Source organism: Acipenser ruthenus, chromosome 37, assembly GCF_902713425.1.
Source record: "Acipenser ruthenus chromosome 37, fAciRut3.2 maternal haplotype, whole genome shotgun sequence".
NCBI lineage: Eukaryota > Metazoa > Chordata > Actinopteri > Acipenseriformes > Acipenseridae > Acipenser > Acipenser ruthenus.
Genome location: NC_081225.1, coordinates 8,570,695 through 8,596,934, shown reverse-complemented (window position 1 = coordinate 8,596,934; position 26,240 = coordinate 8,570,695). Strand labels below are relative to the sequence as shown.

At 37.9% G+C, this 26,240-nt stretch overlaps 1 protein-coding gene across 7 annotated transcripts in view; it reads right to left on the bottom strand.

Moving 5' to 3' along the window:
- The window catches only part of LOC117962600 (exportin-7), a 33,935-nt gene extending 8,148 nt beyond the window's left edge, over positions 1–25,787 (bottom strand). The window contains exons 1-20 of one of the 7 annotated variants that reach the window (XM_059008748.1): positions 25,698–25,787; positions 19,748–19,894; positions 18,082–18,175; positions 17,481–17,647; positions 15,191–15,283; positions 10,985–11,089; positions 9,832–9,997; positions 8,985–9,058; positions 8,630–8,749; positions 7,880–8,026; positions 6,956–7,128; positions 6,488–6,681; positions 6,013–6,124; positions 5,236–5,371; positions 3,801–3,874; positions 2,857–2,937; positions 2,089–2,152; positions 1,482–1,596; positions 816–922; positions 357–445 (exon numbers count right to left, since the gene is read on the bottom strand). In XM_059008748.1, the coding sequence (XP_058864731.1) occupies positions 357–445; positions 816–922; positions 1,482–1,596; positions 2,089–2,152; positions 2,857–2,937; positions 3,801–3,874; positions 5,236–5,371; positions 6,013–6,124; positions 6,488–6,681; positions 6,956–7,128; positions 7,880–8,026; positions 8,630–8,749; positions 8,985–9,058; positions 9,832–9,997; positions 10,985–11,089; positions 15,191–15,283; positions 17,481–17,647; positions 18,082–18,175; positions 19,748–19,894; positions 25,698–25,715 (2,276 nt within the window). In that variant the 5' untranslated portion in view covers positions 25,716–25,787. The remainder of the gene's footprint in view (positions 1–356; positions 446–815; positions 923–1,481; positions 1,597–2,088; positions 2,153–2,856; positions 2,938–3,800; positions 3,875–5,235; positions 5,372–6,012; positions 6,125–6,487; positions 6,682–6,955; positions 7,129–7,879; positions 8,027–8,629; positions 8,750–8,984; positions 9,059–9,831; positions 9,998–10,984; positions 11,090–15,190; positions 15,284–17,480; positions 17,648–18,081; positions 18,176–19,747; positions 19,895–25,697) is intronic. The other 6 variants (XM_059008749.1, XM_059008750.1, XM_059008751.1 and 3 more) reach the window with 6 other exon arrangements.
- Between the last annotated feature and the right edge of the window lie 453 nt (positions 25,788–26,240).

The window sequence follows — 26,240 nt, the reverse complement described above, 5'->3', positions numbered from 1 at the left end:
TATTTGCAATATTACTGGTTTACTTTTCTTTATATTGGTACAACCTGCTTGCTGTTATTCCAAATAAAAAAAAACGTTAACATACAAGATTGATTGAGCCACTGTAAGTAAAGAGTTTGATGCATGATCTAATTAATAGTATTTACAGCAATTTCAGGAGTAAAAATAGCAATTCAAATTGTTTCAAAATCTGGTACGTGGCATTCACATTCCTTTTTACATCTTGAGTTGAAGGGGTTAATAGCTTATGATCAGAAAGCTGTACGTTTTTGCACAACCGGATAAGCGGTTCTCTAGAATAAAGTTGTTTTGCTTTCTGAAATTTTGCCCGACTATTAAAACAGTATGAAGGATACATCCAGTCAAAGAGCATCATGAAGCTGGTCTTGGCGTTGAAAGCAAAGGCGATTCCTCTTAAATCTCTCACCAGACCCACCAATGTACTCTGTAAAAGAATGAAGCAAATCAGCAATCAGCCTATGCTCAGGGGCAGGCGATGTTATTACATCTTGTGCTTTTATACAAGAGATCACATATAAATAGATAATTGATAATTTAATAAGAGACGCCCTACACACAATGTACTACCTTATTATAAATCACTAATGCTGTAGGCAAGACCTACTACTTTGTACACAGAATAATATGTATTGGAATTTGGACAAATTATTGGTTGGTTGATTCTCTCAGGCGTGGTTTATAATTGTGTAGCCATGCAATTTTTCTTTCTAATTTACAATAAGTAAATCCGCTATGCTGCACAGTTGGAGCAGCCGAAGACAATGTAGTTGGGCATTGTCTTAGATGTCACTTACTTTTGCTTCTTGTTCGTTGAATGTGTTGGTACTAAACATCTGGGCCACAGTTTCGAACGCTGCCGTTAAAGGAAGCATGAACTGTTCAAATTGATCCTCATCTTCTCCTGCAGTTCAAGAACATATAGGAGAGACAGCAACAAACACTAAGAAACACTGTTACTAAGAGAATACTACAGCATAAACTGGTTGAGATACAAAACCGAAATTCGCAACCCATTCACCAAATCCCAGATAGCACTCGAGTATTCTGCCCTATAGATGATTTGCATGCTTTTGCCAAGTCCAACTGGATAAATTCAATGAATTGGCTGGGTCCAGATACATTTCATTATATTTTAATATAAGCTGAAATGATTGCATTTAAAATCAATGTTAAACAAAACAAACCACAATTTTAAAAACAAAATTAAATATATACTACAGCAACGTTGTACTTGCAATGCATGTAAGATCTATGATGATGTTAATTTAAATGGTACAAGTATGCCAGTAACGTACATTAAACAATCTAAATTAGAGCCATCATTAGGATGAAAGAGATGACATACCAACAGCATGTACAAAACAGTATAACATAAAATAAAAAAAGACTTAGCCACAGATGTAGCTTTTCATTAAAACATCCAATAATTAATAAAAATAGTAAATTTAAAAGTCAGTTACCGTTACCTAAATCCACCATGAGCAGCCTTCCCAAGGCTGTGTAGAAGGTGGTGCGGCAGCGCATGTCACTCAAGTTTGATTGATTGTTAATGCCCAGAAATGAGAAGTGCTCACTCTGACGAGAAAAAAAAAAAAAAAAAAAATGTTACTCCGAGACAAGAACCGACCCAGGTTAGAAAATAGTTTACAGAAAATATCACTTTTAATGCCCCCCACCCCTACCCCACTTTTTACGATTTTATAAATAAAATCTCATCCATCTGATATACAGTATATATAAAAGAAACCAGTTAATTCAGACAGGCATACTATAACATGATAGATTGTCTAAATTTATAACCAACGTTTTTATATATATATAATATATATATATATATATATTATATATATATAAATAAATAAATAAATAAATCTGCTTCATTTTAGAACTTTTTTAATCATTTGCTTGGGCACCCCCATTATTAACAGTCAATACTGTTACTTCAATAGCCAAACACTGAAACAGTTCCGTTCAATAAGGTTCACTTAACACAGTCCTGTAGTGTAAAGCACTACATTTTTGTTAGTTCTTCAGTATTTAAAATGGTAAAGACGTGTAGATACTTACAGTGTGGTTATTCAGCATGAACTGAACGGCGCTGAGTTTCACTAGTTTTCTAACACTGCTATAAGTGCAAAGAAAGTCAAGGAAAAGGGCAAAACAGAATGCAATACAATGCTGAAACAAAACAAGCCTAAACAAAAAAAACAAAGGGAACAAAATTTCAACTCTATCCTAAAACTTACAGAATCTCACTAAGGTTCATGAAGACATTTTGCATGAAGGAATCCTCAAGCCTGTCATGTATTTGTATATAGAGGACACCGGCAACTACGAACACTCAATAGTGCTGAATTAAAAAAAATACATAAATAAACTTAATAAATGCAATGGCAAATATTGAGACAAAAGTCTTTGGAGTCTTTGGAGTGTGGAGTAGTGGTTAGGGCTCTGGACTCTTGACCGGAGGGTTGTGGGTTCAATCCCCAGTGGGGGACACTGCTGTTGTACCCTTGAGCAAGGTACTTTACCTAGATTGCTCCAGTAAAAACCCAACTGTATAAATGGGTAATTGTATGTAAAATAATGTGATATCTGTATAATGTGAAATAATGTATAATGTGATATCTTGTAACAATTGTAAGTCACCCTGGATAAGGGCGTCTGCTAAGAAATAAATAATAATAATAATAATAATAATAATAATAATAATAATAATAATAATAATAATAATAATGTCTTTATGTATACAGACTACACCCTGTGCAGTTTATATTTCATGGACGACGGTAATGGATTTAGAAGAAAAGGATTGTTTTTTTTAATAAAGGATATCCAATAGACAGATCATTGAGAAGCTGCAGAGTCTTGGAGGTGATAGGTTCACATCGTCCCCAATATTTCAGGTTGGTGATTCTTGAGGAAAAAAAAAACCAAAACAGTTATTTTACAAAACATTTATAAAAGGCATTTTAAAACAAAAACTGTGCAGGTTTTACATAGCTATCCATGCCAAAGAAACTGTAGGGATCATTTATAAAAAGACATATTTAAGGTATAGTAACCTGCTCTTATAATTAAGTTACATTTTTAATTTCTAATGTTTTTCATTTTGAAACATTTATTTTTTTAGGGCTACACAGCTATGGCCAAAAATTTTGCATCACCTAGAATTTTATGACTGAGAAATAAAAAATGAAAAACTCTAGTTATTTTTAGTTAACATCCTGAATTCAAATACAACTACAAAATTATATTGCTAAAAGTCTATCCAAAGCAATAATAGTAGTACAGTATTTGAGGTTAGATTTAGAAATGTCACATTTTAGAATTTTTTTCAGTTTTTCATTAGGCATATTGAAAACTACAAAACGGTATGTAATTTCAATCCATTAACGTAACATTATTCAGCAGGTTTCATTAAACTTTATGAAGCAAAATGAGTTAATTAACATGATGCAAAACCTTCGTCTATAGTGTAGAACTGACATATCCTTACATGAAAGATGTAAAGTGTAGCATAGCAATACCTGCAAGGGCAGATCAATACCTGTTCTTATAAAATTACCATTAACAAATTCCCCTTTACCATAAGCACATAGGACAATGCGAGCCATACATATTGGGTACGATCTTCTTACTTTATACCTAGAGACTACACCTTTAAAAACAGGCCAAGTTCAGTGTTACAGCTAAAGCAATAGAATAATAAATCCATCAAGAAAAGCAGCACTTCGCAGCAGGTTGCTTTCTTGCCTGTGAGATCAAATCCTACGTACATTTTCCCAATGAACACACTCAGGACCATCGTCTCGTCATTCAGCCCCAGAACCTCAGACAGACGCCGATAAAGCTGCAGAATAAAACACAAAAATACACGAAAAACAAATTCAACATTGATGAAAGCTAACTCAGGGATGGAAATAAGACTACCATTACATAGCGCTTTGATTTATTCTGGGTTTTACTATGAGCTTATTAAGACACACATGAGCTTGTGACCTATACACTGTTGCTGGTATTAAAACCTGGAATGGGTGAAACTGCTAAGCCATACAAGTCTTATTTCCATCCCTGTAACTGCTGTTTAAATCACATACTTGTGTCAAGCACAGTCAACACCAGTTAATTAAGGCGATCTAACTAAAATTTCTACTTTTTAGGAGAACAATGACAAAGTTAGCAAACAAAGCTATGATGAAATTGACCAAAAAAAAAAAAAAAAAAAGGTAAAATGGAACACTAGAGTTACACTGTATATTTCAAACCACTTATCTTGTTAGTCACACTGTCAAGGACTCTGCACAGTATAAAGGAAAGTTAAATTAAATTCAGACAATATTTCCAATATACAAAGTGCAAAAAGATTGCAAATTTGTAAAAAAAAAATAATAATAATTACAAGGAAATTTCAGCTCAGTTTCCATTGAATCAAACAAATAACTAGAAGAGCTGTAATTGATTTGCAAAACAGTTGTTCCATTTTGTCGAAACACCAATATGTTCTGCTGTTGTTTTTGGGAAATGTATAGGCGTGTGTGCTTATAATTGGTTATATCACAGATGTTTGAATGATATTGTTATAATATAATATCAGAGCATGTTAAAGTGTGGACACCATCCTAGGAAAAAGCAAGCAGGCAAACGCGCCATTCCAGCTGATGCACTTTCTTTGCGTAGAGAAGCCCAGGGTAGGTGGTACTACACAAAGCGGCATATTTTCTTACTCCAAATATTTTAGATTCAGATTAATTGAGCAAAATTTAATTGCTGAAGCACTAATTTCAATGCAGGTGGAGAGACCAATCATTTACATGGGATTCATTTATAACAACTTGAGAATCCCTGAAGGAATAAATGCTTGTTTTAAAAACAAAATCAATTTACTAGCATATACCAGACTATACTTTTAATAATAGTTAAAAAAAAAATAGTGTAGCCAATCTTAAGGTGGCATCATTTCATATGATACCAATGATCTAATACCACTATCTGATACAAAGAAATATGGCTGTATGACATCAGTAGCAGGGTCTACTATATTACATATGGTACAATGAAACATAATGCTCATGTGTTACTATGAGCAAAGATAATGATACATTGTTATAATAATGGTGCAGATGGAAACAAGGCATTCTTTCCTACACTGCCTGTCAATTTGCCTGTTCACAGCAGTCTTTCTATCACAGACTGCTGACAGCACTAAATTACCTTAGAGGATTTTTGCACCTGGTCTCCGATGTAAATTTTCCGGAACTGTTCGAAAAAGCTGAGCATGGCCAGTTCCAGTTTTTCATTTCCTGCCTGAGCAAGACGAGAGTCTGTCAGATTCATCAGCTGCAGTACTCTGAAAATGAAAACGTTCACAGGGTGAGGGTTGGGGCACTACTTCTGTTACAGGTAATGAATGCAGCTTTGAAACCGTGCACACCTCTGTGGTTCAATTCACATGGCAAGACAACAAGGTTATACTTTTTTTTTTTCAGCACAAGCATTATTATGGCTTATCACCATTTTTATACCTTTTGTTTCTTTCTTTAACTGAGATATTTCAGGTACCTAATCATGTTACAGTTAAAAAGGGATCCGTTTAAGGTCCCACAAATGAGATAGAAAATGAATTTGAAAGCTTCGTTTTAGCACTACTTTAATATGTGTTGACAATTCCAACGATTATATACATTGCATCGGACACATATATGTTTAAAAATAAATCCAGTAATATAGCCTGCCTGTATTCTACAAGGTAAACTAAAGCCTTCCTCACACCAGACTATTTTTATATAAATGTGAAATGGATCTTTCTCTCTCGCTCACTTTCATGTGGAAACTGCAATGCACGAGGAGGTAGTCATTGTTGCGTTTGGTGTTACTCCTTGAGTAGAGGCAATTCCTTGTGCTATACGTCCAGTGTGAGGAGGGCTTAAGCTGGTTACTGTGGGTAAAAAAGTAAGCAGGTTCCTATTCTTCAGCCTCTGGAACACTTACCGACAGACAAGCTCTCCATCCATTGCATCTTGTTCATCAGTACTCGCAAAAGAAACTCTCCCTCCGATCACAGCGCCGATGATGTACACCAACCAGGTCAATCGCCCTGAGCATATTGAGAGAAAAAACAATACAAGCATTAACTACTTTAGACTGGCTGCTGTTAACTTTGTGATATTTAAAGGAATAGTGCTTCCCAAGAATGGCATGCACCAGAGAACAGAAACACAAGAGAACAGAACCACAGCTTAAAATACTGAGCCATCAAACATGCAAAGGTCTGCAACTTTGATTCCATCCCACAAGCTGTGTATGTAACTTTACACAGTACTGTACACAGGTGAAAGCACCTTAACACAGAAAGAAAAAGCACAGTAATTGAGTGACTACAACATGAACCACCCAGAATAACTGGAAACTTTGCGATTCACATACTGACACTACCCAGATGCAGCAAGCCTTGCACTGCCCTTACCTTCCTGCACTGCAATGTCCATCGCGCTGGCGTTACTCGACTGCAGTAACTCCTGATACGACTGCGCTGACTGGTCAAAGAGCTGCACCAGCAGAGCACACGTCTTCTCGTACTCGCAGCGGCCGATGGTGGACAACTGATCCAGCTGCTGCTGGACGAGGCCAGTGTCATCCAGGGGATCCTCCAGGCCATCTCTGGAACAGATACCCGCCGCCAAGCCATTATTAACAGAAGTCTATCAAAGTGTGCGTTCCTTGTAAAAGGTATGACCAAGTAGCTTCCAATGTGACTTAAATCGCTTTCTAACATTCCTTTTTTGCATCATTCTGCTCCAATATCAAGTTACCATTTTATCTAAACTGCCTTTGGATTTACAGGTTGGACCTCAAAGAAAATAATAATACAAAGAGATTATTCACGTATACAATGATGATAACGATGCATTAAGATGTCCGGTGTCCCCCTTACCGCAGTATGATGTGCACAGACTCCAGTCGAGAGGTGATGTATGCTTTAGTGACCTCGGGCGTGTATGTCTCGAGCAGGTGCGGTTCTGTTGCTTTCACGTATGGCACGGAGGCTGCCAGCCGCTGCCAGAGGCTCAAAAGGTAATGCACGCTGTTTGGGGCAAACTCCCAGTGCTGAAACAAATAAGAAACTTCTTAAAAGGAGTTTTAAGGATATATATTTTTTAAAAATCACTGGTCTCCCTTTTTTCTGTTGAAGATCTTTTTGCTGTTATATACATCGATATGGAAGATTTTGATATTTTAAAAAAACAATGTTACAGGTAAAGTTTCTGCTGCTACCTGGTGCCTCCCTACACCCCCTCCACTCTTCTACAGGTCAACTGGTCATTCCTACACTCCACTCTACATCCTTCTTTGCCCGCTCCTTCTCTTCCCCAGCCCCTGTGGTGGAACCAGCTACCAGAGGACTTCAGGACTGCTCTGTCTCTCACTGCTTTCCACCGCCTCCTCAAGACCCAGCTGTTTAGACTGCACTTGTAGATCTCGATCTACCCCTCCTGCTATGGACTTGCCTGATCTACGCACCACGTTACTGGAGCCTCAACTGCTGCTGCACTATCGTTGCACTATTGAACTACTAATATGTAATTGTAGATTTAATAACTTGTTGTAATCCTGTAGTTTAAGACTTTATAACATAAACAAATTACATTGTGATTAGTTGCAATTATGTGCTAGTAATTAGTCCTGCTTGTGCAATTTTTCCTGACCAAGTCTGCCTGGTTAACGAATGGTCAAACAAATTGCATTAATTCATGTAAATAAGGTAGACAAGAAGCCACATTTTCTGTCCATTAGACTCAAAAGTTTGTGCTTCATTTTCTTCCCATTTTTCCTAGATCACAGGCTATTGAACGCCTACCTGCAAGCTGGTCACTGTGAAGTTTGCTATTAATCGAATGACCTCGGGGTAGTTCTCCACCTTGACCAGCTCTCCCAGCTGGTAGTTGCTTTTCAGTCTGGCCAGCAGCCTGCAGAACTCGTGGTAATTGTTGGGATCCGACAAGCTCTGAAAAAGAAATTTACTGTAGGCGGAAAACAGCTTGCAGGACATCCTTGAAAATGATGAGATGATCTCAAGAACACCTAATCATGATATTAAAATAAATAATTGAACTGATACAGGCAAGGTTAGCTGATGAATCATGCATTTGCTCAATCCACAGAAAAGGCTAAAATGTGGTGTTTTAAAAGAAACACATTATAGAAAACATGTAATTTCATTTTACAACACTAGGTTAAAGAAAGTTCTCAGTTTGTTTGTCTTATTTGCAAGGAATCTATTACTTCCTAGGTCATTTCACCTGTCATCGAGGTCAAAGCAAGTCAGTCATCACGGGGAGCGGCAGCAGATTGATTAATAGACAGGAAATAAGGCTCTGAAGGGGTGAAGACAATTTCACTCTCTATTCAAATGGCTGAGGAAATGCAAGAATACCTGAAAGCAGGGCTTGCAAATAGATTTCTTGTGTAGTACCAGATATCATGTTTTAAAATGAAAAGACATGTTTCTTTCAAAATTGCATATCTGAGACATTTATTTTGTTTGCTGAAACCACTTCAAAAAGGTACCTCTGTCATCATCACAGACTACCTTACACACAAGACTTACCTGGGGGTTTTCCAGTATCCTTTTGACTCCGTCTACTAGATGCGACAGGAATTTAGCTCTCTCCGCATTGTTGAACAGAGATCTTCGAACTGAAGCGATTTGCACCAAGCAAGACAAGACCTGAGAAGCCCAAAAAACAACAATGTTCATTTTTTAATATATCCATTTACTAATGAAAAATATAAAGCTTGGGACAATCTATACAAAGTAAAAAAAAAAAAAAAAAAAAAAAAAAGATTTAATTTGCCGAGAAAGATATCAGCAAATCATATTTATATTTTACTACAGCGATAGAAAAATGCTCTAATGTGGACGGGCGGCATGGGATAATAATAATGAATTATTGCAAACTCACCAGGGGTGAAAGCGAGGGAGGAATGGAATGATACAAATCAAAAAAGAGCTGCAGCGTTGAAGAATCCAAAAATGCTGCAACAAGACAAATAAAAAAAAAAAAATTAAAACACACACACTAAACCAGTTTTTAAATACTAAAAAAATGACTAAAAACATTTGCTTATTACGATGTGCTCAATATTCTTCCGGATCTTTGTTGCACATTAATGCTGAGATTTTCTGGTTTAAATACAACACCATGGATGAAAAGAACACTCCCACTGCACAGCTGTTTGATCCATTCCTGGCTTTACTATGAGTTTAGTAGGACACACCTGAGTTTGTTACCTATAGACTATGACTAATCAAGCTCGTAGTAAAACCTGGCATGGGTGAAACTGTTATGCTATAGAAGTCTTATTTCCAGCCTTGCAACACTAAAGGTGTAATTAATACTTCCTAGTACACTACCTAATCACTTTCTATATTGTAGAGAAATCTTACTGGCATAAGCCACCCCTAAATTTGTACACAGCATTTTACATCACTAGTGAATTTCCCCCACATTCCATCAGCTACCCATGTTCAGGAGGAATCCGGGAATAGCGGTGGATCCTCAGGGTATAGGCTGAATCAACACCCAAGTACTACAACTTAGCAGGAAAAATTAGTGCTCAATACATGCAAAACACTTAAAATTGCCAATGTCAATTTGTCAAACAAGTTATTTATTTTGTACACAATTAATAATGAATTTAACAAGCACATCAAAAAGTTATTTCTTTAACTATATTAATAGTGGGGATACGACATGTTGCTGACTATTAACAAAGCATGACTGAACAGCAGAAGGAATTCATCCTCACCTGATCTCCAGCTGGTTGGAATTTGTACCGTGCACAAGTCATCTGATGACTCATCGGTTGAAGTGCCAATGAAGTCGAAGTTCAGACAGTTGTGGGAGAGTTTGAGAAGCTGCATGAGGAGACCATGCTGGCTCTCGTCATTCAAATTCAGGTTCTTGCCCGATGCCTGGAATCATATTACACAAGATTAAAGCTGCCGGAGTCAGATTGTATACCCTTTTCACTCCACCCTTTGACTACAGAACCCTACTTAACAAGTTCTACTCTACAACAAGGGGCTAAAGAGTTAAACCCAATAAAGCATAATTTCTACCCCTGAACAGAATTTTTAAATTAGGTTAAACACGACTTCCCCTGCAAATGGTGTAAAAAACGTGTTACAGAGTAGCTGTTTAACCTGACAGATCCCTTTACTGATCGATTATAAATCAGTGACACTTTAAATCTTTTTTGCAATCAATAGAAGTATATTAAGATGATGTTTTATTTGTTATGACACACTATAACCTGATTGGCATCTAATCTATATCTGTATTCGCAGAATAAAAGCCTGATTAAACAGAACTCAGTACTATGCAGTAGCAGGGTTGGCGATTTTTTAAAAAAAATCAGATTTGATTAAAATAATAATTATTATTATTATTTTTTAATTATGGATTTTTTTTTTTGTAGTACCGTGAGTTACATTGCACTGTGATCACAATACAGCTCTAACAGTTTTAGTTTATAGACAGTAAGAGTTTAAGAGGTTTGTGTTAATAAAAGATTTTTAAAACATACTTTTCATGTCTTTTCCTTGAGAAACTATATAAAATAGGTAGTAAATGAAACAATGATTTTAAATCAATGATTTTATGAAAAAAATCAAGTGATTTAAACCATGGCAAACCCTGTGCAGTAGTGACTCAAAAATATTCACTCCTGTTAGATTGTGGTGCATACAGAGGTTTCACGTTAATGCTGTACCAGTTCTATTGTGGAGGTAAAATGAAGAACAGATCTAGTCATTTTGTAATGGAAGTAAATTAATTTGGGGTGCTCCTGCACTTGTGGGATAAAATGCTCTATTCGGAAATACCGAGATAGTGGCAGTTTGATGTTAACCCATCACACACATTGCTTATTTTGCAGAGCCCTGATTAACAACACTTACCTGTTTTAATAAATTGCATGACAGTGTAAAGATATCAAAGAGCGAGGAGTCTCTGAATGAGGAGGCAATCTTCCTATGCTTTGTGAGGGGGTGTGTTGTGTCCGCCTAGAAAACAGAGAAAATAAAACCCAGCACAACAATAAAAGTTAACCTGGTTTTGCAAACCATTTTTTATTACTCCATTTAGTTTTACAGTGAACTCTCAATTCTCCATGGGCAGATAAATGTGCTTGCAAAAAAGGAACACAAATACAGGTGTGCGGTAATACTTTACCCATTGTTTAGGCATGCACTGGTTCTATTATTAGGTCAGTGACTCTGTGCCATTGTGACTGCACACGTCAGCAAGTAAACGCAAATGTGTTGCTTACTGACGGTGACATTGTGAAGCGTGTCCAAGGACAGACAACTGAGTCGAGTGAAAGTGAAGGGGAGGGGGAAGAGACGATTCGGGAGGATTGCATTTCTCACAGTACAGGCCCGCACCCTGCCTTCAAACACTGCTTGATTACTTCGAGCAGAAAGATGACTAATCGTTGAACGACTAATTATTTCCACGCACACTACAGATAAATATTTGAAAAAAGGAAAGCCAAATCGATGAAACAATCCAGGATGACCGACTACTTTAAGAAACTATAAAGTACAGTGTTTTTTTTTTTGTTTTTTTTTTTTTAACAGGTTTTGCATTATCCATGTTTTAGTTTTATCCAGCCCTTCCATAACCCTGGATAATAGAGAGTTGACTGCACTATTACAGTGATGCATTCTTTGGTTCATACTGGGTAACTCACAAACCACAGGGAATTAAAACAAAAAACATTATTACAGAACATAGGGTCTATATTCAGTTGACCTAAACTGAAGCTGATCTAAATAAGGCATTTGACTTCAAACAACGGCATGAAGTTAAAGTCGCTTCAGACTTCCATATTTTTAATACTATTTTAAATGATGGCAGTATTTAGATCTGTCACTGTCGAGATCACTTGAACTGAAACAGTCTTTTTCATTTCATTAAAGTCACGGCACACAGGAACACATGCTGTGCTGTTAAATATCTTTGGTTTGTCTGGATCACAGAAGGCCTCTGCTATGAGCAAGCACTGCCCATGACTTGCTAAACATGAAGCACACACGCTGATCATGTGCTTCTGTTTGTAAAGAAAGAAAAATATGTTCTGTAATAAGCGTTTTATTCCCAGGTGAACTATGCAACACTGCATAAACAATAAGGCATATTAATGGGATGCTGTATATGGGGGTGAAATTCTTGTTTTGTAATGGTAGACTTTTCAAATCCTCAGATTCCAGGTAAACACACACAACGGCAATATCTCCTTAGCTCTGTATATTTGCTATTCACAGACTTTAAATAATGTTTATATAACAGGGGCGACTGAATACGGGACACTGTCCTTGTCTTTTTTTTTTTTTTTTTTTTTAATCACAAGAAAAGTGCTGCAGTAATTCTATGCTAAATTGAATTAGGAAGACTGCTCTGAAAAATGACAAAGTAGCAGAACGTGATTATGTTTGATCTAAAGATTCAAGCCACAATGCATTATATCCTGCAACACTATAGTTCATAACTTAAAAAACAAACAGACAGAAAGCCCACTTGTGAGTAGCCCCTTGTGTAAACCTAGACTTTTTGTATCACAGACACCTTCATTTTTTTTAGTTTACTTATTGATTTATTTTTAAAACAGTGCAACACACTGACTTAACCATACAGTACTCACTGTATACACAGTGTGCATATTTTATTTTCAAAAAGGCCATATGCAGATGCTGAGCAGTCATGAAAAAAGTATTTGTGTGCTGAATGGCATGATTAAAAAAATAAAAATAAAATAAAAAAAACACACACATTCAAGTATCTAAATCTTACCTTGGCCTTTCTCTTTATTCAGGTAGGTCAAAGTGACTCTCACAAGAGAACCTGGGCTCAGTCTCATTACTTAGGTGTCATCTGGAGCAAACAGCAGAATGCAGTTTGAAATTATACTGTCAAAGCCCCCAAAAAAAAAAAAAAAAAAAAAATAGAACTGGGGAAGGCAATTGCCCCACTTTCTCTTGTCTACAAAAATAAAAATAAAAAAAGTCTGTTCTATTTGCTTCAGATGGCAGGATGAATTCTGCATGCATGTTTGATTGGGCTTTAAATAGTAAACAGCTTTGATGTGCCATGTGTTTTTTTTTTTTTCCTTCCTATTTCCATTTGTACTAGTTACTCAGCGTTTTGCATTTCTCCAATATTTCAGGCCTTTTTAATATCCTTAGATCAAGAATATCATGCAAGTTTTTGACCTTTCAACTCTGCCTTTATAACTTCACATGACGTTCTGTAATGAGGAAATCGAAGGCAGTGAGCTCCACGAAGGGACCCCAATTGAATGACCCTTTTTACCACCCCTAGGAAAAAGCACTTCTGTAAGTTTACATAATAAAAAAAGGGAGGAATATTTACTATGATTTAGCCATCACACCACTGTCCCAGTCTGCAGTAATAAAATAGAGGCAGCATGTAGATCTGCCACTGTTTAGATCATTAAAATAAGACATAATAGGCCTAAGGTTGGTGGTAGTCTTTGGAGAGCCGGTAATTCACACCCTTGCCATCCAAACTATCCAATAACGTAAAATCATTTGCAGAAAGCGATCGTGTCATAAAACTATGCTACCTCTTCCAAACTCACAGCACAGCCCTTAATTAGAAGGCTCAAAGCCTACAGATGATTAAAAATACCAGATATACATCTGAATGGGATGGTATAGAAAGAAATGTATACATTTGGAAGCCCCTGTGATATAAGACATTACAGTATGCTGTCTATAAAGGAGATTTAAAAAAAAAAAAAGATTCCAAAACATAATGCATTGCCACCATGTTGCATGTTTAAGTACTACATCTTTGGAAATGCAAGCATTTTAATGTGACAGCTACATCAGAATTTGGGAATCCAACTGTAACGTACGCATTTCAGACAAAATGATTTGACGAGAAGTGATGTTGCCACCACACACACACACATTACCTCATGGACTTAGGATTTGCTGGCAATGCATGTTCATTTTTTCAAATACTCTATATATCAATTTCTGTTAACACACTGTTGCGCCACTTTTTGCACAGCTGGCAATTCACACAATGCAATTATTAGATGTAGCCAAGTTAGTGAAAAAGTCCTTTACTTCTTAATTTGTCCAAACACTATTGGCAGTGCATTGTAACGTAAAACTACAGGTCACATGCTGTCTTTACATAGAAAAAAGGAACCATTTGCACTGCCACCGATGGAAATAAGACTCCAATACGGGCTTGATTAGCTACAGCGTATAGGTAACAAGCTCAGGTGTGCCTTATTAAATCCAGGACTGGATCAAACTGCTATACAATGGGTGTCTTATTTCCATCTCTGATTGACCCTTATCCTATATTTGTGGTAGCCTGCCTTATACTGTATGTTCATAAAAGGTCATGGTTATGATTGTATTATCTGATGGTTGCTTTTTTCCCTAACAACAACTTCCATAGAAATTAATCACTTGTTGACTCATAGTTTCCAAAGATTTGGTTTAAATGTATTTTGTGAAAAAAACAAACAAAAAAAAAAAACGATGGTGATGAAGTTCAGCCTCTCTCTAATTCCTATACAGAGAATTCATTTTGTTTTGGGGAACTAACTAAAATTAAGTAAGCAATGCCCACCACCCCTCACACTTTAGGGATAGAGGGAGGTGTTATATGCTATGTAATTAAACTGACCATCGGAAAATTACTTCAATTAATCCCCCCTTCTGTTGTGGGAGAGCACAGTGATATGGCTTTATATTTAAAAGCCAACAAGCAAACAGTAGACCGATAAAGAAAAGCGTGTGTGAGAAAGAGAGAACTAGGGATAAAAAGTCATCAATTATGGGAGTTAAATTACGTTTTAAGTGATAACTGAACTATAAACTGATACTAAAAAACTTTTTTGCATGTGTTTTGGTAAAATTTCTCAACATTATTTAAACAGTGTCATTGATTTGGCCATTGCTTTTATAGTTTGAGCAATGACAGGAAAATTAGTGAGCTGCAAAGCAACTATTCAAGTACTCTTTGGAAAAAGAAATTTAAAAAGCCCTTACCCACAAAGCAGGCCAGCAAACACAAGCACACACGAAAACCACAAGAGAAAATGAAAATGAGACACTTACTTCACTGAAGAACGCTGAAGCACTTACTTGGTTTATTTCATTAGTTAACTGAGACAGAATCGTTACTCCTATGATGCAGTGTTCAACACTGTCCTGAAAATGCAGAGAGCGCACAGTTAATGATGTATAATAAATGATCCATGGGACGCAGTGGTTTTATACACTTGTTTTTCAGCTCTGGAGAACAGTTTTGCTTAGGTGACATGATGGGAAGAAAGCCTGGTGGACTTCACATCACGCAACATACACCGGCCCAGGCCCACAGCTGAAAAGCAGAGTTGATGGATATTGATTCAGTCCTACAGGATTAAACAGGGCACAGATTTATGAAGCAAAGACGTTTCTGTGGCTCCCCAGAGACTGCTGGGTGTAAAACTTCTATTCGTCAGCAGGTTCACTTTCAACAGTTTGTAAGCAGGCATGCACAGAGAAAAATATGTATATATGTATACTCTGGTTATTGTTGTAGAACTATAAAATGTCTATTTATTAGTGCTGGAACAAACACAGGATTTTCATGTTCGCTTAATTTAAATAAGTGTTTGTTTTCAAAAAGTAACCAAAGTCATTATATTACTCAGAACGCAGCCAGAGACCTCATAGCAGCAGGGGCAGGGGGGTGTGGCCCCTGTGTGTGTGTGTGCCTTTATTTTAAAGCAAGACGTTGCACTATGTAAAACGTTAAAGTAAAAAAAAATATCCTAGGAGTAAAGAATATGTTGTGTAGGCCTTACATTACCCCAGTGAATTAACTACAAAACAAAGGATGCCAAATAGCAGTTTACGTTAAACGTTGTTTTGTTTCTTCACAAAATAGTACATAAAGTTGACACTGCATTTTACTTTTTTTTCATTCCTTGCCATTGCCATTTCTTCACAGTAAACAGAGGCCATCGTAATGTTTTCAGAAAGTAACAACATGAGGTTTCCTTGTGCCTTTTTGTAGCTGAACAAGCAAACTAAAATTGAAATTTAACTTTAAACACTTCGAATAAAACAAAACGTGGAAATGGCGTTGTAAAATGAAGGTTAAAAAAAAACTCACCGTTTTGGTTCTTGTTTATTACATTCCACATAAGTTGCAACAAAAAATATATAATGTATACAATCTATATAAAAATCACTACACAATATTTCCAGCAAATTGGGCACTGTTTAATCAATGCATTTCAGAATGACGTGCTTACCTTTTTTCTGTCCCATGAGATTATGACTCGCTCTAAAGCAACACAGCGTTTTTTTGACCCAGATGGTCTTCCATAGAGATCACTATGCGTGCACGCGTATTATCTGGTTTATTTACTAGTCTAAAACTTTTAAATAGAGGCTCGAGCTCCTGTGTTGATCCTGTGTTTTCCAAAATAATCATCTTTGGTCACGGCTATACATATTGTAATAAAAAAAAAGAAACACTGCACCATTGAACCTCAATATGAAATGAACAAAGGGGGAGAAGCTGAGCTTCTAAGTTTTCCAACGATACCGCCCGTTTCAGTCTAGCTGCTATGGAGCAATAGACTCAAAACAAAACCTAAGCTGTGAACTCTGTCACATGATGAGAGGCTTAACTTCAGGCAGTCGTAGTTCCGGCTAGAAATACCGCTTACACACACTGAATACGTCTTTGCAAAGCCCCAAGTCTGTCATTTTAAACAAGCCATGAACCAGGTAGGTGGTTTTTACGGTGCCTAAGTAATATGTGCGTAACCTTCGGTGCGCTGGAGCCACAAAATGAATGGGGCTGTGTTTTAAGAGTTAAAGCGAAAGTCACCGCTTGCAAAACACCTAGATAGACTTAATATCGTATTTTTTTTTCAAAACTGTTTACTTACTGCGGTGCGCAGAGTTTCTATAATGCTTAAAGATAGCGGCCGAGAATCACGTACGAGAGAATAAAGTCTTGCGGCACTTAAAATATCCAGCACTACTTTGATTTATTTATTTATTTTAACCAGAACTACTCAGAATGCGGCTCATAGTGCTTTCGTCACTGACACCCACTTCCTTAGAGACTGTTGTAGCGTTTCAGGCATTCTGAACTGGGTGAAAAATACAGTAGCTTGGTGTCTTAAAATATCTCTGCAGGATTTTCCCACACTGAAAGCTGCAGATATGCGGGAGCAATTTGGAAAATGCACGATTCTCGTGATCCCACTCTGAAATTCAAGCCCTGCTACCCTCTGTTCAGATCTTGTACTCCGCCTCCAGTCATGCCCTTTTGTCTGACTCGCTTAGCCAAGATGAAGCAACTGCAATGTATATTTCAATACCATGTTGAAAACTCATCTACCTGGAGGAATCTTGTCACGTCCACGATGACATTCCTGAAGACGTAATCTTCTTTCTGGCAGTCGAACCAGCCCAGCTTGGTAATTCTGGCATACAACTGGATAAGAGCCTGCGTTACAAAGGCTGCCAACTTCGGCCTGGTCGCAAGATAATTAAGAACATAATTCCCTGCAAAGAGAAGGAGAAAGAGAGAAAGAAAGAGAGAGAGAAAGAAAGAAAGAAAGAAAGAAAGAAAGAGAGAGAGAAGCAACACATAGTAAATTCAGGCATTCGAATAGCATGCCTTGAAAATAACACAAGCACTGCACCTGGTCCTGGGTTTCAGAACTCAATACATTATTTGAATGATATAGCTGCATGAAGAACTTCTGTAAGTAAACCTACAGACAGATTTATTAATGCTGTGATAAGTGCAATCAGTACAGAGCACATTTAAACTTCAATAATATTCCGAAACAAAGTTCCCCTGGAATAAGGAACTGTAAAATACAATACAATTATGTGTTCAGTTTAAACCAAGGAACTTTCAACAAAAACTCAACACCCAATAGCAAGGATATACAGTACGCATGTATTATGTATTATTTATTTTGTTTACTTACGAATGTCAACGCGGTGTTCCAGGGGCAGAGGATTGCTTGTGCGTGAAATGAGTTTGGAAAGACAAGTGGCTGCCAACAGCTGTGAGTAAGATGACTGCAAGAAAAAACAATAAATAAATCATCACCACACTGCAGACAACTTATGATACTGGGGCTTCATGGATTACAAATAAAAAAGCTGGTATATATTTTGCAATTACAAGATCCACGTTTTGGCATCTGAGGATCTCAACCTACTGTTCAGTATACAGTAGTGTGAACCACAACACAAAACCACATCTCAGATATTTGCCAACCACACCCACCTCGTTTTAAAAGAGAGAGCAGGAATTGGATAGTCGGATTCAAAGCCTGAAGGTGGATCTACACTGGAAGAGAGCTATGCGAGCGAATAACATAGAAGTGACTGGAATGTATTGGGTGTGTTCTGTTTTTCCCACCAGTCACAGTGACTAGCGTGAAACAGACCAATCAGAAGCAAAGCCAGTTCCCAACCCACTCGCAAAACCACACCCAGGAACAGCTTGAGCCCCATTTCCAGGCACAGCCCCAGGGTCAGTCCTAATCCCTGTCCCAATCCCTGCCCCAGTTCCAGGATAAGACCACCTGCAACAGCTTTAATTCAGTATGGACTGTAGGGACTGTGGGAGAGGGAGGACGAGAAGGGGAAGTTATGTAAATAGTTGTTTGTGTACTGTTTTGTGGACGCTGGGGGTATTTTGTGTTGTACTATTGCGAGCGTGGTTGTGTATGTTTTACCTCTTCCCCCGTCAGCAGGACCTCTCTCTCTCCTGGGGGTGTGGCGACTTTGCTCTCTCTTTGGTGTGTGCTGGCTTTGCTTGCTTGTTCTGTAGTCTATATGCTGTGCGAGTGGTGTTGCACTTTCTTGTTCTGTAGTCTACATGCTGCGTGAGTGGTGTTGTGAATGGGCCACCTGTGTCTTGTGTGGGATTGGGTGGGAAAACAGCAAGAGGGATAAGGACAGGGTCACGTGACAGTTTCTGCTAAAATATTTGCTTTTGATGATTTAAAATTTGTTCGCATAGCTCGCTTCCAGTGCAGATCCACCTTGAGAATCTCCACTTGCTGATCACCATCACCCCTCATGGTGAATGAGAACCTCAAGTACTTCTGTAAGCGGAGTCTTGGGAGAACACAGTAGCCAAAGCACAAGTTACCTGTCACATCTACAGCTATCGCCAAAAGTTTTGCATCACTCTATAGAAGTAACATACTTCACAAGACTTTTGGCCATAGCTGTATGTTGTGAAGAATCTGCGGCAGGAAACTTTAAACTTCAAGCAAACATTAACACTGCATAAAAGTGAAATGTTCTGAGGTGAAAAGTAGCTTGATGGGAATTGGTAGATAAACGCAACATTGTAAAATCAGACATTAAACCACAGATTATCAAATTGCTGATTTTTTTGGTGTATAAAATATGGAACTGGGTTCTGCTAAGATTACTTAGAGCATTGTACAGAACCAGGAAATCCACCCGGATTGAATTAACTATAAGGGATAATCGGGGGGATACCATGGATAGATACTAAAATTCAGATAGTAAAGACTATAGATACAGTGTGGATTTCCACAGGAGGACTTCAGTGTCCAGAGGCTTCCACAAAGAAAGAAGAGAAATTTCCGAGGCAGAAAGTAAACTTACACTTCCTCTTTCTAGCAGTAGCTGGCATTTACTGAGGCAGTCGGGGTTGTTGGTAAACTCCACCAGAGCCTTTTCTGCCTGCAGTCGTGTAGTTGAGTCAGTTGTTTCGTAAAGTTGCTTGCACAGGATCTCTAGCTGGGCTAGGCTCTGCAAAACAAACGTGTGCTTAAAACAGATCAGCAGCCTTGTGGACACACACAGGAGGGACCCTACGCAAATCAAATACAAATGTCCAAGGCACATTTTCAGGGAGGAACAGAATAATATATATATATTTTTTTATAAATTTAGTCGTTGCCAATTATTTTTATTATTTTCTCCCAATTTGGAATGGCCAATTATTATTTGAAGCTCAGCTCACCGCTACCACCCCTGCGCTGACTCGGGAGGGCGAAGACAAACACACACTGTCCTCTGAAGCGTGTGCCGTCAGTCGACCGCTTTTTTTCACACTGCGGACTCACCATGCAGCCACCCAAGAGCTACAGCGTCGGAGGACAACGCAGCTCTCGGGCAGCTTACAGGCAAGCCCGCAGGCACCCGGCCAGACTACAGGGGTTGCTGGTGTGCGGTGAGCCGAGGACACCCTGGCCGACCTAACCCTCCCTCCCCACTGGCGACACTCGGCCAATTGTGCACCGCCCCCTAGGAGCTCCCGTCCACGGTCGGCTGTGGAATAGCCTGGACTCGAACTCGCGACGTCCAGACTATAGAGTGCATCCTGCACTCCATGTGGAGCACCTTTACTGGATGCACCACTCGGGCGCCCCCTGAACAGAATAATTCTAACAGTATATACTGTAGCAAGTGTCTTCCCAGAAAAATAATTCAACTGGTTTTCCTGCAACAACGTTGTTATTTTAGTTTCACTCCCTTTTCACTTGCTTCAGAGCCCAGCTAATCGTTTAGTAAGAAAATGGAAGCGTGCACCAAAACAAAATAGAAATCAATAATAAGCCAGGCTTCACAATTAGATTTCGCAAAACTTATAAAACTGCTGAAGCAACGGGAGTCTTATTTCAGAAATTCTTACAGTATGCAAAACTTCTCATGAAGTAGCTTCAAATGTCATTGTAATTACATTACATATAGCAGAGAGAGAGAGAGAGAGAGAGAGAGAGAGAGAGAGAGAGAGAGAGAGAGAGAGAGAGAGAGATGGGTCTGGCAGCGTGGAAGGGCCATAGTGTTACATAATTAGTATGGAACAAGGAAGGCTGTCCCAGGCAGTTAAATACAGATTTAAAGAATAACGATATTGGAGCAACAGAGCCCAGAACCACTCAGAATAAGTGCAACCACCATGACATTTGAAGCTACATCTAAGTTAACAAAACACATCTGTTACTGCTATGCTACTTTAATACACTGGATGAGAGTATTTGACCTCCTCTCTGTGAAAGATATAGTGGTGTTAACGCTACAAAAAACAGTAAAGCACAACCACATAAAATGGTCATCTGGCCTAATACAATAAGTACTGTGTGCTACAGCAGACAGATATGCTGCAGAGGACATTGTACAATTCTAAAAGTAGCCCGTAGCAACCCTGTCGGCTCTATCTTAAATGGGGACTGTGCTAACCTGAATATGAACCTGTGTGTGCTACATAGCACTCCAAACCAGAGAGGGTGGAGACCAGCAACAGGCTCACTTTTTAAACCACAGAGATAACTGCACTACTAGAGTGCGCTGCCCATGTGAGATAAGGGCATTGCCTCTGTTATAGGACAGGGCATTTTACCACAATTTGGTAGCTCTTTAAAATGACAGAGTTCCTGAAATATCTTCCAAGCAATAAAATACAGCAGTTTGTCAAATAATTTAAAAGCAATCTCTCTATTTTAGCAAATGCGGCTCCCTGATATCCGGTTGGTGTTTACAATTATATATGTCAATTCTTATAAAATACTCAAGTTAGGTCTTTGGGGAGAAAACAAAAAAAAAAAGGATTAGGGTTCTTGAAAATGTTGCAGCGATGCCATACTAGCGAGTGAATTAATCTGAAGCGTGGAAGATGTCTACGAGTGGACCCTCCTAATACATGCTGTCTAAACAAGCCTTGGGGGCATCTGTTAGCTCAGGTAATGGAGACACATGTCCTCTGAAGCAACGCAGGCTACGATCAACCAACACTCTTATCTGCTTAAAAAGAAAGAACCACGAAATTAAATAAATTGCCTCTTTCAATGACAAGTGCATGTGTTCAGTATTCTGACATATATTATAACTTTACTTTGACACTTAAAAGCCAAAAGTTATAACAGCAACCCTCCCAGAGGGTACAGCACACTTAAAACTTAAACGACGCAATACCACAACACATATCTCGATACATATTTTAATGGACTACTGTTTCATATCATGTGTGTTTCTTTCACATAAATATGAGACTGATGAAGTGGCATTATTCATATTATTTAATATTACTAATTAAGTGATTTGATGATGGACTATTTTGTTAAAAGTCTTAACTGAAATGAGAAATAGCAAGTACTGTATATAGTAACCCTGGTTTCCTCGGCTTCAGCAAGGAATGGACTTCTGCTGCTAAGCTAAATTTCAGCAAGTCATGCCATGCACTTTTAAAATAACACTTATCTGGTATCCACACACTGCCACTTTCCAGGAATCCAGCCTAAATCTCGAGTTCCTAAAATGCAGCTCTTAATCCAATTCCATAATAAAATCAATATGTTGTTTTTATTGTAAATAAATAAACAAAAAAATTGGCCCAATATTTTTTGTTGTTGTTGTACTTAAGTTGCTCATGTCAAACAACATTGTATATGTACCGTAAAAAATAAAAATCATATGGAAATAAATGTATATTTTGCTTTCTGAGCTGAAGCTGGAAGCCTTGTGTGGAGTATAACCTGCTCTACTGCTGTTGACAGCAGCAGCTAGTTCACTCACAGAGAGCAACATAAGCCCCTTAAACACTGGCACGCTCGACCCGGGTCAGGACCTGGTGTCATGTGGGTCGGCCACGCGATTTCACACTGCTTTTGTTAAAGCAGGGTTGACCTGGGTGACAGATGCAAGTACACAATGCGTGTATCAATGCCCTGGAAGCATTTTGTTACGGATGCTTCCATCCAAGCTTCTCTGGATTGCACCGTCGGCCCAAAATATTGATTAGAGCAAATGTTTCTTCATCCCTGCTGCAATCTAGCTCATAGTGTGCCTCAATCAACAAAAATATGGCTAAACAAAATAAACAGAAATGTTCCCTGCGGAAGTGAAACCTTCACGCAGGCGTGGCTGTTTGCTATTTCATCGGATTACGAACGGCCGTCGTGCATTTTGTCTCACTCAACCCGGGTCAAAGCGTGTCGACCCACATCCTGAGGTGGATCGCTGCGACCCGGGTACGACCCAGGTATGTTGTTTCACACTACGCAGGATTGTGGCCTGGGTAGCCAGAACCAGTGTGAAAGGGGCTATAAGGGCATGAATTTTTTAAGAGGAGGGAGGAAGCAGGGTCCTTACAGCGCAATCTACCCATGAGGAATGCCCTGAATGCATGCACAACATAGTAATCAATTTGCCTAAGTCTTTCATGATTGTGTGGGACAAATGAATGCAAACATCACAGCTTCCTTCACAGTTCCGAGTTAAATATTACATCTGCACTTTCTGTCCAGCACAGAGAGAAATGGGGACTCTATTACAGAGTATTGCCAAGCAAGCACTGAAAATGAAACAATAACATCAATGGAAGGTTACTGACGCATGTATGTATGTATGTATGTATGTATGTATTATTATTATTATTATTTATTTCTTAGCAGACGCCCTTATCCAGGGCGACTTACAATTGTTAAAAGATACCACATTATTTTTACATACCATTACTCATTTATACAGTTGGGTTTTTACTGGAGCAATCTAGGTAAAGTACCTTGCTCAAGGGTACAGCAGTGATGTCCCCCACCTGGGACTGAACCCACGACCTTCCGGTCAAGTGTCCAGAGCTCTAACCACTACTCCTTATGTATAAGGGAAGGGAAATTGATTTTCAATCCATATGACTAATGACAGAAAATACAAATACATTAAGGGTAAGAACCTAATCCAATCACTTTACATAACTTCTAAGGTTTGTCTTAATGACTTGAGTGGTATACATTTCAACATAGACAAGCTAAGAGCAGTCAAAACAATAGGTTTTACTGTACTGCTCCCTGTGATATTATTGTTTTTGTGAAGGTTTTCTTGGTAGTGCATTAGCCTAACTGCTACTCAGTTTATATCAGTGTAACTGCTGGACTGCATAATATTTATGTGCATTAACACTACGGAAATATCTGAATATATGTTTAATTTTTACATCATTTTGCTGTGTCCTTATTTAACTGGGATCTCTTTGACCTTACTCGCTGTCTTACAGTCTTGCTAACGGTGAGGATAAAAATTGCTTCATGTAGACTACATATATATGTGTATATATATATATATATATATATATATATATATATATATATATATATATATATATATATAATGTGTATATATATGTGTATATATATATATATATATATATATATATATATATATATATGTGTGTGTATATATATATAAAAATAAATAAATAAATAAATAAATAAATAATCTCTTAAACAAAGTGTTGAATTCTGACAGCATTAACATATAGCCTATACTATAACATTTAATACAACTTAAAGTTTAAGATTTAGGGGTGGTTTTTTGGTTTCATTTTTGTAAAATATAAAATTTCAAGAGCTTTTATATTCATAATGACACATTGAAGGCGACGGTTGTACAGTAGTGATACAATCCACTCTAACGCTGAACGACGCCAGCACAACCCACGCCTTCTCGAATCTTACTGCTCACCTATTTTTATCCAAACAAGACTAGACGTTTAGTTCCGAAAAAAATAAATAAATAAAAACGTATTGTACTAAGCATAGCTGTCCGTTTTTTTTAACTATATAAGAACCTAATAACATACAATCCATATTATTATTACGCAATCGTGTTTGATCACTGTTTGAGCACCTGTCTGTGGTAGTGTAACAATTATCTCGATCACCATACTTTCACTTACATATGTTTGCATAGCATCATTTTTATTATTTGAATACCTAAATCCAATATTTAAATGTTCATTATTACTAGAGAGCTAGCGCTAGTAGGTGCTACAGTCTAGCAGCATCACTAGGCTCAAGCGATATGAGTAACTTTTCTATATGAAATAATATGCTCATGTTAAAAACTTAATTTCTTAAAATAAATAACTAAATAAACATTGCATTAATTACGATGCAAGGACGTTTTGTAATATCCTATATACTGTACTGTATATGGCGGGAGATACAGACCACAAGTTCTCCAACAGTTCAGTCTGAACCGAAACTGAATTGAGTGAGATAATTAAAACGCGCCGTATCCACACATCATCATCATCATCGGCGCATTTTTTCTTTTTTTTTTAAATAACGTAGACGAAATAGTTGAAAGCCGTACAGTATTATTTTATCCAAAAGTAGAAAAGTTTAAACAAAAAAAGAGAGTGAGAGAATACCCCAAATGTCCAGCAGGCCAAACCTGGCTATGTCTGTTGTTTACTTGCAGAATCGATTTCTCTGGCTGCACAACTCGCTTGGCTTAACGTCCCAATCAGAATAGCATAGCCGTGTTAAACATTGGAACTAATTTAGAAATACTTTGCTTTCTTTGAATTCCCTCACTCTCAAGTGAAAACATGCACTGATCATGATTTGACAGGCCACAAGTCAACATTCCCGTAGTAATCCTAATCGCATCCACAACAAAACATGTAAACGACACCGGATATCTGTTTCCCGAATGCACTAAGAAATATTTTTCGCATTACATCCTCCTGCGTTCAAAAAAAAACCCTGAATGAACTAATTGCATCGTTAAAGATCTGTTTTCGTAATTCCAAAACATAAACCCGGGTTACCTGCACATGATCCGCCATTTTGCTCCATTCATGCTCCCCTCACTCCCCCAGACACAGAGCATGCGCGTAATTGCCCGAATTCTATACAACACTTACGCATTTCCCGCGTCTGGTTCGCCATCGTTGTCAAAGGAACCGGGAACTGCGTATTGTTCCAGAATAGCAGATCCAACTACTTTCTCACCAAAGCCAACAGCGGGGCTTTGTTTACACGATTCTTAAAGTGAAAGTACACCCCTGCAAAGAGCAGGAAGAAAAACTTCACTTTCATAACATGTTTTCCTAATTTAAGTAACGTATTACTTTATTGCAACCCCGTATCCGATAAGTAATTAGGCATGATATCGGTAATCTAAACAGAAAACACGTTTATAGGCACTGCGTTTGGTTTATTTACAAGACTTCAATTAAAAAACATGTTCTAATGTGTGCTTTACGCCGTACTGTGCATGTAACCTTCAAAAGGGTTGCCTAGGTCTGTTTGTATTGTTATTTACAAATGTATGCGCCCTGTGTTAATGCAGCTGTATTGCCATTAAAGCT